The sequence below is a fragment of the Mytilus edulis genome, chromosome 13, assembly GCF_963676685.1.
Source record: "Mytilus edulis chromosome 13, xbMytEdul2.2, whole genome shotgun sequence".
In the NCBI taxonomy this organism is placed as follows: domain Eukaryota; kingdom Metazoa; phylum Mollusca; class Bivalvia; order Mytilida; family Mytilidae; genus Mytilus; species Mytilus edulis.
Window position 1 is genome coordinate 6066983 of NC_092356.1, and position 21342 is coordinate 6088324.

At 34.2% G+C, this 21342-nt stretch overlaps 1 protein-coding gene across 1 annotated transcript in view; it reads right to left on the reverse strand.

The window, feature by feature from the left end:
* Positions 1–3334: 3334 nt before the first annotated feature.
* The window catches only part of LOC139501994 (uncharacterized), a 31932-nt gene continuing 13924 nt past the window's right edge, over positions 3335–21342 (reverse strand). Inside the window, exons 3-7 of the mRNA XM_071291315.1 lie at positions 20023–20610; positions 18361–18485; positions 15868–17049; positions 14645–14702; positions 3335–4170 (exon numbers count right to left, since the gene is read on the reverse strand). Coding sequence (XP_071147416.1) covers positions 3335–4170; positions 14645–14702; positions 15868–17049; positions 18361–18485; positions 20023–20610 — 2789 coding nt within the window. The remainder of the gene's footprint in view (positions 4171–14644; positions 14703–15867; positions 17050–18360; positions 18486–20022; positions 20611–21342) is intronic.

Sequence of the window (21342 nt, forward strand, 5' to 3'; positions counted from 1 at the left end):
AAGGTAATCTCATTGACGTATATTCCACATCTTTTTATTATCTGCGTCGTAAAGTTAATCTCATTGACGAATATTCAACATCTGTTTATTATCTGCGTCGTAAAGGTATATTCCCATTGACGTATATTCAACATCTTTTTATTATCTGCGTCGTAAGGGTATAGTCTCATTGACGTATATTCCACATCTTTTTATTATCTGCGTCGTAAGGGTATAATCTCATTGACGTATATTTAACATCTTTTTATTATCTGCGTCGTAAGGGTAAAGTCTCATTGACGTATATTCCACATCTCTTTATTATCTGCATCTTTTTGATATCTGCGTCGTAAGGGTAAAGTCTCATTGACGTATATTCAACATCTTTTTTATTATCTGCGTCGTAAAGGTATAGTCTCATTGACGTATATTCCACATCTTTTTTATTATCTGCGTCGTAAAGGTTATCTTTTTGACGTATATTCAACAACTTTTTATTATCTGCGTCGTAAAGGTAATCTCATTGACGTATATTCAACATCTTTTTATTATCTGCGTCGTAAAGGTATAGTCTCATTGACGTATATTCAACATCTTTTTATTATCTGCGTCGTAAGGGTAAAGTTTGATTGACGTATATTCCACATCTTTGTTTATCTGTGTCGTAAGGGTATAGTCTCATTGACGTATATTCCACATCTTTTTATTATTTGCATCATACAGGTAAAGTCTCATTGAAGTATATTCAACATCTTTTTAGTATTTGCGTCGTAAAGGTAAAGTCTCATTGACGTATATTCAACATCTTGTTATTATCTGCGTCGTAAAGGTATAGTCTCATTGACGTATATTCCACATCTTTTTATTATCTGCTTCGTAAAGGTATAGTCTCATTGACGTATATTCCACATCGTTTTATTATCTGCGTCGTAAGGGTATAATCTCAAAGAAGCATATTCTACTTATTTTTATTATTTGCGTCATAAGACAATAGTCTCTTAACGTATATTCGACATTTTTTTTTATCTGTTTGAGAACTGTATACTAGGCTTATATGACATACCTGTTTTGTTTATTTGTGTCGTTTGGTTACTGCCTCATCTACATATGTCACATCAGGTTTTATGTTTTGTGACCTTGAGATACTGCATCATTGACGTTTATTTTACATGATTTGATAATTTTTCGTTTGCATATAGTAACATTGACGTATACCATTTAGGCTTTCTTTGATCTTCGTTTTAGAAGGACGTGAAATATTCAAGGTTAGTTGCAGAACGTCCAGTGGCAAATATAGGACCAGACGGGGAAAAATAATGTACAGCATACATGTATGTCTATCAGAATCAACAGGAGGTAGGGAGCTATGAACAGACGAGTAATAATGACACATTTAAATTTGATCGTTTTTATTTCGAGGACAGATTAGAATGAAGGACATACATATGGTTAAACTTAAATGACAATCTTCATTGCAAAAATCAAAACCCGGGCGGCGGGTTAAAATGCAAAGATTACACATTGTATTACATGTACACAAAAAAAAACCATACACGACACTTCAAAAAGTTCAAATTAATAATATATACATAAAACAATAGTTGTGGGTTCGTAAGGGATGCTCTGAAACAGCAAAGGGAAAAGGACCAATAGCAACATGTCCTTTGCGTATGCAAAATTTACCACAAATTGCTTATAGAGCTTCAAGTGACAATCATTTAATTCATACATCAAAAACAAAATGCATTTAATTCAAACATATTTTGTATATAGAACCTTCAAGAAAGTATTAAAGTACTTCTGTTATATAAATTATAATTGATTAAGTTGAATTTGTATTCGGGTGATAACACACACCCATAAATTCATTTCGAATGACTCTATGTAGATCTATGTTAGAAATAATGTGAATAGAATAAAGTAATTACAACTGATTGTATTTAGTATGTAGGTAAAGGTAATATATCTTTGTTTTTACTTCCCTCCTTTCGAAAAAATCTAGTCTTACAGACACATAGATTGGTTATTTGTCGGTCTAGTATATTTTTAACTTACATAATAATGGCTTCACGGTTCAGTCAGCAAGCTAACCAAAGATATTATCTTTACCTACACACTCAATGCAATCAGCTGTAATGTTCATGTATGTCCGTTTTATCTAACGTAAAAAAAAACTTCCGTTATTTATATTACATACAAATAGAAGTTGTGTGTGTGTTGGTGTGTGTGTGTTACAATAAATTCCAAAAAGCCTGTTCAATCCATTTGATTTAGTAAAAATAAAATCGTTTTTTTTAAAAGAAAATGCCTAACATATTCATGGATAATATCTTCTCATTAGAGTATTAATTAGACGTAAAAGATTAAAGTTTTTTTTTTTTACTCGGGACAAGTTTTTTTTATGTTCAATATCGAATATGCATGATATAGGACAAATGAATTTTAAATGTTTAAAAAATAAAATGCCGAAAAATTAATATTCGACCAACAAATACAACAACCGAGGAAGTTTCAAGTTACATTTTCTAAATCAATCAGAATCTTTCCGTAAATTTGTTTCAAGTTTTATCTCGATGTAGGACACACAGTTATTAGAACATACGAGTCTGTAGGATGTTAAACAATGTGTTATTTGTACTTAATTAAAAACACAAACATTCATCATTTTATGAAAACACGAATACACTTAAAACATGACACATATAATTTCAAATGGTTTAATCTGTTGTTTGTTGTCAAGAGGCAAATATATCATGCATATGCAGTGTGAAAAATGGACAGTATATATATTGAATGTATATGTAAGTCTTCCAGGATAAAAGACAGAAATGTATTCGTTAAATGTAGGAAAACCGGAAACCAGTCAATGAGACAGCAACCTAACGACACAATACAATTGTTAATGTGTTCTGATCTCATTTACAACCTAAACATCCTTATAGAATATTTATTTTAAATTAAAAAAATATTGGGGACATACATATGACTTAAATTAAAAATTTCCTCTTCAGCAATTTAAATATGGTTAAAACCGATATTATGAAATGAATTTGTGTTTATCAAACTATTATACAGTAAGTGGATGTGAATCAAAGGACATTCTGAATTTCTATATACATATATATAGGAAAGATTTTGCAGCTGATTTTGCTGACACACTTACAATTAACGCGTTGATCACACACACAATGTACATAACACAATATTGTAAATATTAAATCTGAATACGGAATACAGATCGTGACAATCAATTAAGTTAGATTATAGTAAAGAAAACACAAATAAATAGAAGCTATTTTGAATGACTAAATGCATGAACAGATCCGAGTCCGAATAAACTCATTGTCTGAAAGAATTATTCATGCTTATTTGTGTTCTTTTTCACGTCAAAAAGAAAAGCTTTCCCGTTACTTAAATTACAAACAAGCAGAATATTTTCTTTTTCGTCATAATAAATTCCACCCGGCCTATCCAATTCATCAGATTTAGTTAGAAGTTCTCTATGATGTTTCCCATCATCAGACACAACTATTACAGTGTGTGACCTATCATTCGTCACATAGACATTCCCTTCATTATCTGTTGTTACACGAATTAAATCTTGAAATTGATCCTTTTTAAACTGCCACATTTCTTTTCCATCTAACGAGCAGCAGTATATTGATGATCTGTCTATACAGACCAACCTGTCTCTGTCTACTGTAATGTCGCGGATAAAGTCTGTAGGTAAAGGTATAGTACGTATTACTTTACCTGTCAGGTTCATCACATATATTATACTCCTATCAATAACAACGTACAGGTTATTATCATTATATGATATTCCGAGGCAGGAACCACGGGTGTTGATTGTTCTGGTGATAGAACGTGTAGATATATTTATTATCAGTATGGTACTGTTATATCTACAGGATACTGCTACAGTGTTACTATCTATCTCTGTTATATAAAGTGGTTCATGGGACAGAGGAATGTAATGTATATCAGTACCGTCTGTATTACAAATAATAAGTCGATCATTAATATAGTCGGTAAACACTAATGTATTGCCTGTTTTGATACAACTATTAATGACCTGACTTTCATTCTTTGACTTTTTGATATTTAACTTTTGGCGCAAAGTGACAGAAACAGGGAGGTTGGGTTTAACAGATGTCTGATCCTGAACGTCTTCTTTGTTTGGTTCATTTTCTGAAATAAATAATCAAGTGTAGAATTAATTATTTCAACAATCGATTTTTTTTTAATACAGTTTATAACAAAATACAAATAAAAGGGCGTAAATGATGAAAATTTTCCTCTTCAAACGATTTGTTTCAATAAGTGTTACTTTCAACTCAATTACAATTTAAGGAAAATCGTAAAAAAGTTTACAATGAAAATCGTTATATGACAGAAATAAAAAAAAAAAACAAATGTGTAAAGCATTGTCAAGTGCCAATGCAGTAGAGTAATATATATGTTTGACTTCCTCTATCCGAATCACGGAAAGTAGGAGGGGGTATTTTTCTGTATACGGACGTTTCGCTAGGATATATCACATATATTATGTATGTTGTTATCCATTTTTTTGTTTTGTTAAAGCTTATGATTTTCCCATTTGTTAAGGGACCTCCTGTATAGAATTTCCTAAGAGTTCGGTATTATGATTTCCCCATTTGTTAAGGGACCTCCTGTATAGAATTTCCTAAGAGTTCGGTATTATGATTTCCCCATTTGTTAAGGGACCTCCTGTATAGAATTTCCTAAGAGTTCGGTATTATGATTTTCCCATTTGTTAAGGGACTTCCTGTATAGAATATCCTAAGAGTTCGGTATTATGATTTTCCCCATTTGTTAAGGGACCTCCTGTATAGAATTTCATAAGAGTTCGGTATTATGAGTTGCCCATTTGTTAAGGAACCTCCTGTATGTTGTTATCCATTTTTTTGATTTGTTAAAGCTTATGAGTTCCCCATTTGTTAAGGGACCTCCTGTATAGAATTTCCTAAGAGTTCGGTATTATGATTTTCCCCATTTGTTAAGGGACCTCCTGTATGTTGTTATCCATTTGTTTGATTTGTTAAAGCTTATGAGTTCCCCATTTGTTAAGGGACCTCCTGTATAGAATTTCCTAAGAGTTCGGTATTATGATTTTCCCCATTTGTTAAGGGACCTCCTGTATGTTGTTATCCATTTGTTTGATTTGTTAAAGCTTATGAGTTCCCCATTTGTTAAGGGACCTCCTGTATAGAATTTCCTAAGAGTTCGGTATTATGATTTTCCCCATTTGTTAAGGGACCTCCTGTATAGAATTTCCTAAGAGTTCGGTATTATGATTTTCCCCATTTGTTAAGGGACCTCCTGTATGTTGTTATCCATTTGTTTGATTTGTTAAAGCTTATGAGTTCCCCATTTGTTAAGGGACCTCCTGTATAGAATTTCCTAAGAGTTCGGTATTATGATTTTCCCCATTTGTTAAGGGACCTCCTGTATAGAATTTCCTAAGAGTTCGGTATTATGATTTTCCCCATTTGTTAAGGGACCTCCTGTATGTTGTTATCCATTTGTTTGATTTGTTAAAGCTTATGAGTTCCCCATTTGTTAAGGGACCTCCTGTATAGAATTTCCTAAGAGTTCGGTATTATGATTTTCCCCATTTGTTAAGGGACCTCCTGTATAGAATTTCCTAAGAGTTCGGTATTATGATTTTCCCCATTTGTTAAGGAACCTCCTGTATGTTGTTATCCATTTGTTTGATTTGTTAAAGCTTATGAGTTCCCCATTTGTTAAGGGACCTCCTGTATAGAATTTCCTAAGAGTTCGGTATTATGATTTTCCCCATTTGTTAAGGGACCTCCTGTATAGAATTTCCTAAGAGTTCGGTATTATGATTTTCCCCATTTGTTAAGGGACCTCCTGTATGTTGTTATCCATTTGTTTGATTTGTTAAAGCTTATGAGTTCCTTATTTGTTAAGGGACCTCCTGTATGTTGTTATCCATTTGTTTGATTTGTTTAAGCTTATGATTTTCTTCATTTGTTAAGGGACCTCCTGTATACAATTTCCTAAGAGTTCGGTATTATGATTTTCCCCATTTGTTAAGGGACCTCCTGTATACAATTTCCTAAGAGTTCGGTATTATGATTTTCCCCATTTGTTAAGGGACCTCCTGTATACAATTTCCTAAGAGTTCGGTATTATGATTTTCCCCATTTGTTAAGGGACCTCCTGTATACAATTTCCTAAGAGTTCGGTATTATGATTTTCCCCATTTGTTAAGGGACCTCCTGTATACAATTTCCTAAGAGTTCGGTATTATGATTTTCCCCATTTGTTAAGGGACCTCCTGTATACAATTTCCTAAGAGTTCGGTATTATGATTTCCCCATTTGTTAAGGGACCTCCTGTATAGAATTTCCTAAGAGTTCGGTATTATGATTTCCCCATTTGTTAAGGGACCTCCTGTATAGAATTTCCTAAGAGTTCGGTATTATGATTTCCCCATTTGTTAAGGGACCTCCTGTATAGAATTTCCTAAGAGTTCGGTATTATGATTTTCCCATTTGTTAAGGGACCTCCTGTATAGAATTTCCTAAGAGTTCGGTATTATGATTTTCCCATTTGTTAAGGGACCTCCTGTATAGAATTTCCTAAGAGTTCGGTATTATGATTTTCCCCATTTGTTAAGGGACCTCCTGTATAGAATTTCCTAAGAGTTCGGTATTATGATTTTCCCCATTTGTTAAGGGACCTCCTGTATAGAATGTCCTAAGAGTTCGGTATTATGATTTTCCCCATTTATTAAGAGACCTCCTGTATAGAATTTCCTAAGAGTTCGGTATTATGATTTTCCCCATTTGTTTAGGGACCTCCTGTATGTTGTTATCCATTTTTTTGATTTGTTAAAGCTTATGATATTCCCCATTTGTTAAGGGACCTTCCTGTATAGAATTTCCTAAGAGTTCGGTATTATGATTTCCCCATTTGTTAAGGGACCTCCTGTATAGAATTTCCTAAGAGTTCGGTATTATGATTTCCCCATTTGTTAAGGGACCTCCTGTATAGAATTTCTTAAGAGTTCGGTATTATGATTTCCCAATTTGTTAAGGGACCTCCTGTATAGAATTTCCTAAGAGTTCGGTATTATGATTTTCCCGATTTGTTAAGGGACCTCCTGTATAGAATTTCCTAAGAGTTCGGTATTATGATTTCCCCATTTGTTAAGGGACCTCCTGTATAGAATTTCCTAAGAGTTCGGTATTATGATTTTCCCGATTTGTTAAGGGACCTCCTGTATAGAATTTCATAAGAGTTCGGTATTATGATTTTCCCATTTGTTAAGGGACCTCCTGTGTAGAATTTCCTAAGAGTTCGGTATTATGATTTCCCCATTTGTTAAGGGACCTCCTGTATAGAATTTCCTAAGAGTTCGGTATTATGAGTTCCCTATTTGTGAAGGGACCTCCTGTATAGAATTTCCTAAGAGTTCGGTATTATGATTTCCCCATTTGTTAAGGGACCTCCTGTATATAATTTCCTAAGAGTTCGGTATTATGACTTCCCCATTTGTTAAGGGACCTCCTGTATAGAATTTCCTAAGAGTTCGGTATTATGAGTTCCCTATTTGTTAAGGGACCTCCTGTATAGAATTTCCTAAGAGTTCGGTATTATGATTTTCCCGATTTGTTAAGGGACCTCCTGTATAGAATTTCCTAAGAGTTCGGTATTATGATTTCCCCATTTGTTAAGGGACCTCCTGTATAGAATTTCCTAAGAGTTCGGTATTATGATTTTCCCGATTTGTTAAGGGACCTCCTGTATAGAATTTCATAAGAGTTCGGTATTATGATTTTCCCATTTGTTAAGGGACCTCCTGTGTAGAATTTCCTAAGAGTTCGGTATTATGATTTCCCCATTTGTTAAGGGACCTCCTGTATAGAATTTCATAAGAGTTCGGTATTATGAGTTCCCTATTTGTTAAGGGACCTCCTGTATAGAATTTCCTAAGAGTTCGGTATTATGATTTCCCCATTTGTTAAGGGACCTCCTGTATATAATTTCCTAAGAGTTCGGTATTATGACTTCCCCATTTGTTAAGGGACCTCCTGTATAGAATTTCCTAAGAGTTCGGTATTCTTGTTATTTTACTTTTTGCGATTCCACCAAGGTAAAATGTAATGAGGCAACGTTTTTTATCTTTCGATTGAATAATTGTATACGTGTGTTTCCGCTTTTAAATTAAATTAAGATATTAAAAAAAATGTACTGATAACTAAGAAATATATAAACTGGTTATACATTCATTTGTCTTGATTTCCACATCATTTCAAAATATGAAGGAGTTCAAGTACAATCTACTTGTAAAACCCTCCCCAACCTCCGTGGTCCTTACTGCATTCAAATTTATCATGTTTATATAGCATATGATTTTTATTTTAAAAGAAAATTACCATCCGAATTAAATGCGTCAAAATGATTAAAGTCGAAACGCATCGACGGTGTTGGCTAATAGATCGTTTTTTACAAAATGAGTTTTAACTGTCACACGTTACATTACCTGCATTTAAAAGGTTTTCTTCAAAAATAATGAAATATTTGTGACTGAACGTAAAGCAAATGAGAAATAATCAATCGATCTTTAATGATCTTACGTCAGAAAACATGTATCTTCGGATTTTGATTGACATTTTAAATGTGGGGGAAATGAATATTTTAACTACGCACATCTTAGTACATGATGTCTTTAGATGGATACCACAACTAACCACGATAGAGATATCGGTATAAATCTCTCTGTTTACGGGCTACCGTTTATGCTGCAGGTGCTACACGTAGTTCTGCTTGATGTGTAAAAACGCGTCCACATCAGATCTGAATCGGCGCTTTGAATTTGATGTTGGGTAACATGCTGTTGTTGACGTTTTAATACAGTTTTGCCAACTGTATTGTTAACTCATGATGTATATCAAGACTTTGTTAATGACAATGTTTTCCATTGATTTATTTGCAAATGTTGATGAAACCATGAATTTCCTCAATCCACTCAAACTGGTACCCAACGAAAATAAATAATCGAAAGTATTTATTATAATTCCCCAAAGGGTGACTCGGGAATTAAAATATTGGAACCACTGGTCTCCCTGCTACCTTCAGTAAAACCCTCGTCAAAGTTAGATGTCCGTTTCGCTGTGTAGGATGTATCAATATGCAGCCATGTCCTGTCACAATGGGAAACCTTTTAAGCAGTCCGTAGGTGGTTTGTGGCAAGGCTAAATTTCTGCCTTATCCAGTATACCCTCATTTTCCTGTTGTGACTATAATCAGTCAAGTACGGGCTTTTGAAAGTTTATTGCGTATTATTATCAAGCATTATGTCATTGTCATTTGGTCGCTATTTGTTTGACGGATACACCACATCTACTCATTTTCACTTATACATGTAATAATCAGAACATTATTCTATATACCAAACATATTATTTAAGTCTGTGTTCTTGTTCAGATGATCGCAGCTAATGGTGACATGGGATTAGAGATATAATCATTAAAGTTAATGTGGAGAGTGGTCTTGGGTTTGCGGGATATAAAAGTACGCCGCCACGTCCAATCAGACAGATGTTGAATCTGATGCCTCATGTAGAGAGATTGTGATGCTCTTTGTAACACGTCTCGAGGGTTCGAAATTCGCATCCACGTCAAATAATAATTAGGGCGTTGTATATATACCTGGGTAATGACACGCGTTTTACAGCTTTACATTACCATCTGTTTTGGGTTCGGTGTTCGGGGCGGAATTGTTCAAAAGATGTAACATGTCTTTGTCTTGAGGATGTGAAAATCTCAAAATACCCTGTCCATCATACCAGTCCTAGAGGCTAGACTATAAAATTTATTCCAAAATTGTCTTCTTTTTTTTTTAATTATTATTTTACGCCGACTGTTATGTTAATTGGTAACTCATAGATGAAAAGCAATATACTTTTAGCCTTTATAAACTTTTAGATAAAGATGTTTTCTATTTGTTTGTATGCAACTTTTGGTTAAACCACGAAATCAAATATCATTAATCCACGTAAATAATTAATCCATAGTAGTCATTATGGCTCCCACCAACAGTGATCAGGGAAATATAAATATGGTCACCATTGGTCTTCCTTCGACCGGCAGTAAAACCCTCTCCAATGTTAGGCGCTCGTTTGGCTGTGCTGGATGTATATGTTTTAAGTTCGCAGCAATGTCCAGTCAGAATGGCGACTTAACATCCGATGACTATTGTATAATGAGTGCCATGCTCTTTGCACTTTAGGAACTCGTGCAGCAAATCTATGTCCGTATGTGGCTCCGAAAGGCTAGATTTCTGTCCCTCTCCGATATACCGTTATTTGTCCGTAGCAGTCCAAATTTCGAAGACCTTCAACCCGGACAAACTCTATTACCGAACCTACCTATTGTATTCTTTGTTAATTTGTTGTTTTTGTAAAGAAACATCCGAATGTTATGGATCTACATAAAGTTAAAACACACCTGCGAGTTTTGGTTGTAAGGCGGGATTTTACAAGTGGATTTTTAAATTGTTTCACTTTACAGTACTTGCTTTGAAAGGTATTCTTACTTTGTTCTCTTCTAAAAATTTATGATGCCATATCGGTAAACATCTCTCCGTTAAAAAACCAAGTTTTCGACTCAAGGGTGTTCACGTATTTATGTGGGATGTATTAATACGCATTCACGTCAGATCAGAATTGGGATGTTAATTTTGATGTAAAGTGTTCGTTAAATTATATCCTTTTTTATCAGGGGAAGACTGAAATTTATGTCAACATTGTGCTCCTTGGGGTTTTGTTATTACAATTAATATAGCGTTGTCGCCGATTGTTCTGTTATTCGGTGAATCACAATTGAAATGGGTTATCAATGATATAAACTTAACCCTAAGGATGACTAGTGTAGAAGAATAATTGCCCCTCCAGCAACAAGTTTGACAAAGTGGGACATTGCTTTGGCGATGTTTAACTACACAATCCCGTCAACTCGGGTTGGAAGTTAAACCAATGTTATGATATCTGTTCGTTAAAGAACCATTGTAATACCTGTCACTGTTTTTGACCTACGGTTGTGCTTTGTTGCTTTCTATTGAAGTAGCACGGTACCTAACATCATGTCACTGTGCAATTGTTAATTTTTGTATTCTTAAATTTTTACTGCCGTCCTTGACAGATCCATTCCCGATTAAAATTTGTCAAAAGTCTGATCAAGATCCTGTGAATCGTGGATAAAAATTCAGATTTTAATTAAAATTTGTAAAACAAATAATTTAATCACGACAATAATCAGATATTGTTCAAGTAGCGTCGATATTCAACCGTTTCCAAGCGAATTTATCCCGAAAATCCCGTTCTCAACCCGCTTCTTATCCAATGTGTACCTTTCGCCAGGTAAAATTCGACCGAGTATGTTACAACTGCGTCCCGATTCTACCGAATGCAATCCGACAGAGATCAGACAGTGACCAGACATTGAACCGACGCTGACGGAAGTTATTCGTTCGAAAACTGTCGGCAAAATCGGGATGAGCACTTTCGGAACGTTATCCTCTTAAGGTCCGCTTTATCGCATTGCAAACGACTTTGTCTGGTCTCAGACGTATTATATTATTGACGAATTTTGTATTAATAACGGGACTGTTCCGGGACGGTTTCGAAAAAAAAAAAACGGTTCGCAATCCTCACAAGATCTGTATGCAATCTGGACTCAATCGGCAGAAAAACAGCAATGAAAAATTTCTCCAGATCATTCCCGTTCCACAGCACACCGTCCAGAATGCACAGAACATTGTTAGGATTTTGATCCGATACAGCAAAATCTGTCACGATATAGGCACGATTGTAATCCGACTAGATTAAATCGGCTGAGTTTCCCCGAATGTTACGGGACGCACCTACCTATCGGGGTGCTTTGCCGAACTACTCGGACTCTTCCCGACACGTAAGAATCTGTTACGAAATTAAACGACTGCGTTCAGACAATGATAGGACATTCCACACAATTGAGGATAGTAATCCGACTTTTCATTTCGTATCGCTGTCTGGTCTCAAACGGGAGCAATAATCGGCAATGTGTGAACCCCGCATTAATCTGAACACATGGCAGTGTGCCTGTCTGATGTCACGAGCATTGCCAGTCGTTTTTTATTTATTTTTTTCGTTTGGAGAATTTGGCATACGTTGATGATCTTTGAAAGTCTTCGTTGAATTGTTTAAATTAAAGAAAATGTACCCGGTCAAATTACGGCCTTTGCAAGACTAGTGCACTTTCTTGGAGGTCGTACGCGTATTATCACCATGTATTTTTTTTTGTCATTTGGTCGTTGTCTCATTTACAAATGCACCATATCTTCTTAATGCATACTAGTCTTTCACTATACCAAAATTATAATATAAGGGGACGACCATTTGATATTCTGGGGGGGGGGGGGGGAGGGCAGGAGGATTTGTTTTTGATCGGCTAGTTATTTTTGTAAACTAAGAGGACAGATTATTCATTTTCTACACTATTAAAGCAAGATTTTTCATTTTCATTAAAGCAAGGGACTGATTATTCATTTTCACAACTATATTTATGATATTCGAAAACATACAATTTTTAAATGATTTGTTTATTATAAATAATACATGTATTTTCAAGTCATTATGTACCATGTTAATCAGAATTAATCATCATCTTCTGCAGAAATGAATCTTTTATATTCCCAACTGCATATACATGTATTGCATACATACATAGTATTGAAGTTTGGTTGTAACGCCTCTTTTTAAAGTATTTGCAAACATATTTCGCCGAGCGGATCGAGTAAATATTTTTTTAAAGGGTTTTGGTGCCACTGAAGGCCCAAGAAGCTATAGAACAAATGATGCAAAATCAAGCTTTCTGAGTGTTCCGAAGACCCTTTCATAATCTGAAAATGCAAGTTTTGTATTAATAATTTTTTGACAATATTTTGGTCTCAAAGCAAATTGTATAAATTCAGTGTAGTACGTAAGTTTCTAGGGACAACATCAAAAGATCAATGTGCATAATAAAGTAAGAATGGAATTCACATAGTTAAGTCTGTGGCTGCTGTTTTTTTCTAAACTCATGATCAAGTTCATAACAAAATTACTACATTACAAAAGGAATGCAGCACTAACAGAATACAGAAGGGCAATTAATGAACAAAAGACAAATAAATAAGAAATATTGATCCCGAAAAATCAGGGCTACGTCTGAGGGAAAACAGAATTTGCTTCTTGCAAGGCACTCGCTGTGAACACAATTTGATATGGAGATGAGCGTTTAGTTTTGAAATTTCCTACATGAAGCATTTAAAATATGTTAAAATAAAAGTGAGGTAAGGTTTCCTGAGACAAGATACCTCAAGTCAAATAAAACCAATTTTCAGACATATCAAGTATTTTTAAATAATATTTATACTTTTATTATTAAAAAAAATGGGAAGTGTTTCGCGATTTTTTTGGGGGAAAAGATGAATTTACGAAGAATCTGGTGCCATCTCATACTTTCAATTAGACCTGCTGAGTTATTTATTTTCAATACATTGCCAGTCAGGTAATTCATTTTCTAACTACCACAGAACAAACCATTTATTTTTGTGATAATCATGGCTGAGTTATCTATTTTCAAAATCCTCCTGTTCCCCCCCAGAATATCAAATGGTCGTCCCCTAAGTATGGTATCTTCATCTTAACAAGAACCACAAGGTTGACGGGAATAGAAAGTAAAATCACAAATATACTGAACTCCGTGGTAAACTCAATCACAAAGTCCGCAACCAATTGTCAAAATCAAAAGACAAGACAAGACATCATCCGAATGGACAACAAGTGTCATATTCCATGACTTGGTACAGGCATTTTCAAATATAGATACAGCAGTCATCACTCTGTTACAATCTTAAAACAAACAGGTTTACAAAATAGCACACAAACATCTATCAAATTGAAAAACACATTCATTGCTTCGCGTGTCTGACATATGAAAACGTATACGTCACATAGGAAGAAATGTTGTCGTTCAATGTTTACACAAAACAATTTTATAATTTCACATGGGAAATGTTGGCATGCAGGGTTAAAAAATCAAAAGTATGTTAAAATTAGTTTCAGAAATAGACCGGGACTTAAAATTGTCCAGAAGTTCTGTAGAATTAAAATATGGTATTCTACCTACAGACAGAACAGCCATTGTGGAGCGTCATTTTTGCTGTGAGGGATGTACCAGTACGCAGTCATTTCGATGTCTATGTATAGAGAGGCTGTAATGCTCTCTGCACGTTAAGATAACCTCATCACAGTTTATAAAAGTAAACCATAATAGGTCAATGTATGGCCTTCAACACGGAGCATTGGCTCACACCGAAAAACAAGCTATAAAAGGGCCCAAAATTACTAGTAAAAAAAACATTCAAACGGGAAAACCATGCAGAAAAAAAAGAAGTGACATAGATTCTTGAAATAAACATTATTTGTGTAGCTTCATCTGTAATATTGAGTATTATTTTGTTGAAAAAAAGAAACGTCTCTCTTTCTCCCCCCCTCCCCCCTCCAAAAAAAATATTTTCTAGAAAAAGTGAAACTGGTTGAAAGATAATTTAACGAAAGGAAGATAATTAAAAACCATGAAATTACTTTGAGTATTGTCATCCTGCTTATTGCCAATGTCCACTCTGTCGGGAATCCTTTTAACCTAAAACAAAATAAATAAAAAGGTTTTAATTGAATAAAACACTGCATGATATTAATGTACCTTAACTATCCATAATGTTATACTGAACATGAAACAATTATGATAATTTAAGTACAATTGAGAGGGTTATACAAGATTTAACCTGTAAAATACTTTGAAAAATCACACAAACATGTCGTAGATCTTGTAACCTTATGTGTTACTGTGTTAGCGATCAGTTACTAATCGTCAATCCGTCACCGCTCTGTGTATGACTTCCACTATATCGATACGCTTGCTGGATGAAAGTTTATGCCTGAAGGATGCAATTAGCCCAGTTGCCAGTACTTTGGTACTTGCATGGAAATTATGAATATTATTTAAATTGACGTAGAATTTCGAAATTAGTTTGAAGGAGTGTACTATTTTTATGCATGACACCTAGTTTATCTGTACGTTCGGGCCTTTAGTGTGTTATCAGCTCTACGACATTTGTATTCTTTTTGTGATGTTTGATTGAACACAATTGTAAATTCGCGTAAAATTAGTATCGTGCGTGTTTATTTTTGTTTCGACCATGAATTGATAGACCAGATATACTTTTAGTCACAGCAGATAACATGAGTGTATTAGCCAGTATTTCAGACATATCGGACTTAATTGATCGGTCTTAAAGGTTTTAACTCTTCTATTTATTACTTGTACTGGCTCGATATATTTTATGGGTGTCTTTTGTGCCTCGGTAGTTACATCTGATGGTTTTAAAGTCCCCGAGGATATCATTAGCCCAGTTATCAATACTTGAACATGAATTGAGGGGTATTGTATTATTTGACTGGCTGTTTGAATTATTCGGAATCATTTCAAATGATGCAATGTATTTCCCTCATGCATAGGTCTAATTCCTTGTCGGGGTTTAACTTTAGTTTAGGTCATAGATTATTAACATGTTACCCTCATTTAAAAAAATGTTCCAATTTGTGTCGAGGAATCTATAAAAGACTCTTTACAATGTGATCAGACAATATTAGACTGAGTAAAAACTGTTTACAATGTGTCCAGACAATATCAGACTGAGTTAAGTCTGTTTACAAAGTGCCCAGACAATATTAGACTGAGTAAAGACTGTTGAGGAATATAAAGGATAATTTGAGCAATTTATAATGATGCCGTTTTAAAAACATACCTCATTATTCATCCAAGGCGAATACATCTGGTCAGATCGATGCATTTGCTTATGGTGAGTACAGAATAACTCCTTCACAGTTTTCAAATTCTCATATTCAAATGTGTCTTGAAAATAGTAGCCATCACTGCATTGAAAGTGAAGTTTAAAAGATATTTTCACCTTATACCTCTCTGTAATATTTTTAAATAGTTGTGTAACTTTATTGTATATACTGCTACCTAAACTTTCTGATACGGCCTGTTGTTCGGAAAACGTCACAATCTGAAGAGCAATTGTATCAGTTGACATAGTAACTAGAATCTTTGTACCACCAGATCGATCAATGTCAAACATACAGATCCCACGATATAATGCAATACCACCTTCTACCTTGCTAGGGTTGTAGTTTCTGATAAACCAGGCAGATAGATGGTTAAAGAAAGAAGGTGGAAGAAATTCAAATTTGAAACAAAGCCAGGAAGTTTTTTTACATTTTTCTGTCAGAATGCCATTGTTTTTACATACATGCTCGAACTTAGCAGACGGCATCATGCTTGGCATTATATAATTTGAGTTTTCAATTTTGACCAATATATCAAGCTTTTCCATAATTTTATGCAAATTATCGTTTTGTCCCGAAAACTGACTTCCAACTTTTGATTCGAATAGTTGTGTTATTAACGGTTCACTTATTTTGCCTTGTCGTATAAAAAGTGTCCAGTCTACAAGGTGATGCAATCTCCTGTTTTCAACTTTATCTGAGACTAAACATCGGAAAGCATCTGCTAACCACTGGGGTCTTAATATGATTAAATCCGGTATATTTTCAAAAAAAATAATGTTCCCTACATTATGTTGAAATCGAAGAAACAACATCAAATCTTGATGATCTACCATAGTGATATCAGGATGTTTAGCCAAATGTGACATGTCTGTAAAATTGATGAAGTTTTTTTCATTGTTCTTGTTAATTTCAATCAAATGTTCTAAAAGGATCCATTTTAAAGGAAAAGCATTACCCCAATTCCCCATTTTCTGTGCACTCTCGAAGATTGCGTATCGCAACTTTTCAAATTCTTCGTCATTATCTTTAATATTTGACAGATAAAACTTAGAGTGCAAGTGATGATATTTGCTTTGATATCCAAAAACTTGGTCTAGTTGGCCATTAAGTTCTTTTTCTCTCTTCATAAAATCTGCCTACAAACAAAGAAATTAACAAATCAACAATTTTTATGTTTATTACTTTGACAGTAATTATTGATAAAATTTGAATAGATAACGAAACTCCGATATATATCTACTTTATTACAATGTATCAGTACCTCTCATGACAATTTTACAAAAAAATGTAAGGGCCTTCTATAGCCTACAGCTTTTATACGGTATGGGTTTTTGTAGTTGTGTAAGGCCGTATTTTAAGACTGGTCTGGGGTACTAAATTATAATCATTGTACTATTAACTCCTACATGTATGTTTGTTGCTTTGTCTTTACGTATAGTAGTCTTATTGGCAATCATAAAACGTACATTGTATTCTTACAAAAAAACACGCAAATTGGCGAGAGAATACATCTATGGTCAACTTATTGTCTTCTACTGACCTACAGTAAACCAGTTGCCAAAGTTAGGCGTTCGTTATACTGAGCAGGATGTATTATCTGGCGTCTAGTCAAAATGAGGACGTTAAGTTCGATGACTCATGTAAAGAGACTGCAGATGTCTCTTTACATTAAAAACCCTTAGTTAACGCATCAATGTAAATATAGCGGCATTTGATGAGACTGTCATCAAAGTGAGAGGGTTAGCGCTATAAAACCAGGTTTAAACCACCATTTTCTACATTTGAAAATGTCTGTACCAAGTCAGGAATATGACAGTTCTTGTCCATTCGTTTTTTATGCGTTTTGTTATTTGGTTTTGCCATGTGATTATGGACTTTCCGAATTGATTTTCCTTTAAGTTCAGTATTTTTGTGATTTTACTTTTTTCCATCCACTCTGTGAAGGGCCCGTGCAATGGCCTGTTGTCTGACTTAATTTATATTTCAATATCCTCATTTCTAAGAGGCATTCCAAATTCATCAAACATTGGTCAGTCGACACCCTATTTGAGGAACTACCTATTCGTTTATTTATTATTTGTTCTCGTCCTCAATCTTAAATACTACTGGTTGTCAAACAAACATCTACAAGGTAATCTCGTATGAACTAAAATTCTAAATCTGTTTTTTAAAATCTCATGTACGTTTTCCCACAGACAGACGTATTTTCTTATACTGGTATCTAAAATGTAATTTCTGTTTAAACCAGAAACTTATAAGATATAGCACATTTTTGAACTTTGATCCTCGTATTGATATGCATGCCATATTTGCCACTTGACATTGGATACACATTTAACATTCCTAATATTTCATTTGATGACGTTTATAACAAGAACGGGTTTTAAAGTCAAGTGTTGAACACAAATCAGATAGAAGTAAGCAACCACATTCTACAATTGTATTACCTCATTCTCATATCTATCCTTTCCAGTGAAAACTAATATAATTGGAGGATCGAAGTATCCATTCCTAGCTCGTTTGTCGGCCGTTCGATGGCAATGAATAGAATCAAACCAAAAATCAACATACTCTGAAATGTATCATTACTGTTAAATGTGTAATGTTTCGAGACATACTATGATACTTTAGATATGCACCCTACATGACCCTAACATGGAAAAATAACACAATCATGTTATATTTCTAATATAACTTGCAACTATATATAATACTAATGAAACTACTAGTAATTTGAAACTATTTATGTTACTAAACATATCAACATTGGTTAACGTGTGCGCAGGTTTCACATTGTGGACGATAGATTTGGTCGTATCTGTGGCTAATTGTACATAACAGTAAAACTATTCTATTGAAGTACTGGGATTCATTTATTTTCGTAGATATTTTATTTCTTGGTTTCGCCTAATTCTGCATGCTATCCTGTTTTAATGTGTAATTTGTTAGACATTTGAATTCGTGGTTTGAACGTATCAACGAAAGTCGCGAAAATTGGAACCCAACGAAAAATAAATAATCCACAGTGAAAAAAATGTTAAAGGGGTTCACATCGTAGCACAGAGTTTTTGTCTCATCTTTAACACATCCAAATAACACGAATATTCTAATGAACCGTACATGAATAAACAAGAAGTAAAATTGCCACCATATCACTGAACAGTTCCCTTATTCACCAAGAAACGCACATTATTTGATATAAAAAAAAATCGACACAGTAAAAGTTGAAACACCAAGTTATACATTTAATTGTATGAAGCGCTTTTCTCGATTAACTATCATAGGGATAATTCAAAGCCGAATATTGAAAGCCAGCAGAGGTGTGTAATACAATTGAGAATGGAAATACGAATTTTTAACAGTTGAAGAGCTATATTACCAATGAGGACCTACAAAAATATCCAAATCAATAAAAGGTCAAGTGTGCCGTGAGGAGTTGTAATCTTTGTTGATACCAATATAAAAATTAATACCTGAGGTCTGGTACTCGAGAACCAAGAACACTTTGGACTACTACTTCTGCTTACGGAAATATATTATTGGTCGGTTCGTTCTTTGCAATACATTTCATGGTTTTAAGATTTAAAAAAAAAGGAACATTATAAAATTGATTTCTGCTATTTACGCTTTTTTGTTGAATATTTGTTTGTTTTGATATTGACACTGATGACTTCTGTTCTCATATTTTAACTATTTTCACCTATTATGTCTGCTTTGTTCACGCATCGTCGTAAATGTGATGCAATTTGATGCGACTGTCATACAAATGGTAGGTTAGCGCTATAAAATTAAGTTTAATCCACCATTTTCTGCACTTGAAAATGTCTGTACCAAGTCAGGAATATAACAGAAGTTATCTATTCGTTTGATGTGTTTTATCATTAGATTATGCAATTTGATAAGAGACTTTCCGTTATGAATTATTTTCGAAGTTCAGTATTTTTGTGATTTTACTTTTTCTATACTTTGCTCACTTTGATCGTTTTAATTTGCTTTGACATGTCAAACTGTGTATTGCATATCCAACAACTAGCTTGTATATTTTGTGTATCTGCAAATCTTGAATTATAATGTTTTATTGTATTTAATTTTCTGATACGAAAACATACCTCCAATATGCTGAAAGTCGGCAAAACACTGACTTAAGCCTTGTTTACTTATGTCGTCCTTCATATCTGCAACTACAAGGTATACTGCACTACTTGTCAAAAATGCTTGATGTGTAGCATAAAATTCTTTTTGTCCTGCAAAGTCCCATAACTCACATAAAGCATAAAGGTTCGAGAGAGTATTATCAGCTGTCTTAGAAAACACATTAGACACCAAATCATCAGGCATTACCAAAGAGGAAGACTCCTTCTTTTCCTCGTTGTTATCCTGATTAGACTTTACGTCGCTAGTGAAATCCTCTGGCATTACCAAAGATGAAGACTCATTCGTATCTCCATTTTGATCCAGATTAACTTTTGAGTCGATTGTTAAATCCTCAGACATTGCCAATATTGTAGACTCATTCTTATAATCACTTTTATCCAGACTATCCTTTGTGTCGCTTGTATATTTTTGGTGAGTAGACATCTCATCATCGTCACTTCTTTTTAAATTGTTCTCATCTACCTGCATATTTTGAGTGACTCTCTTTTTGGCATTTGGATCCAGTGCTCTCTTAATACGGCTCACTTTATCATCGTCAATTTCTGTCAGGAAAAAAAAAGAAAAATCATGTTCCCTTTTTACAACAAGTGTCAAGTCTTATCAATTAGCAGTAGTGTCATTTACCATACCACTCATACGGGGATATTATTGTATATGTTCATTATGATAGTACCATGTAAATCGTGTTGCATTGTAAGGGAATAGAAGTATTACTTGAATTGAAAATGTGCTTTCTCAAATGTTCCAAGTTCAACTTCTCACGTAAACATTTTAAATATTTAAAGGGCAAATGGGGTATAGACATATGACCAACTTGGCAAAACACTTGCCTAAGATAGGCGTCCGCTGCGTTGTATTCAATGTGCAGGTTGTAAAAGTCGTAGCCACGTCAGACAAGAAGGAGACGTTAGATGTCTCACGTAGAGAGAAAGCAACATTTAAAGCACGTTAAAAACCCTTGCTACAGTAACTGTATCAATCTACCACATCAATTGTCCAGTGGTAGTCAACATTAACGGCTCTTTATTCCGGCAGAACCTACCTGTTGTATACATGTTAGTTATTGCTCTTTACGAATATGTATGTAATTATTGCCGTTGGACATTAAGCAACAATAGTTTTTAGATTTCCCTTGATATGACTGACTTATTTTATGAATGCAATGTTTTCCATTTAATTGAAAGAATAGTGGTATTAACGAAATGTGAAAAAGTGCAGTACTGCCTTTAAATGGTCTGTGAAATATGATTAATATAGTGTAAGGTGAGTGTTTG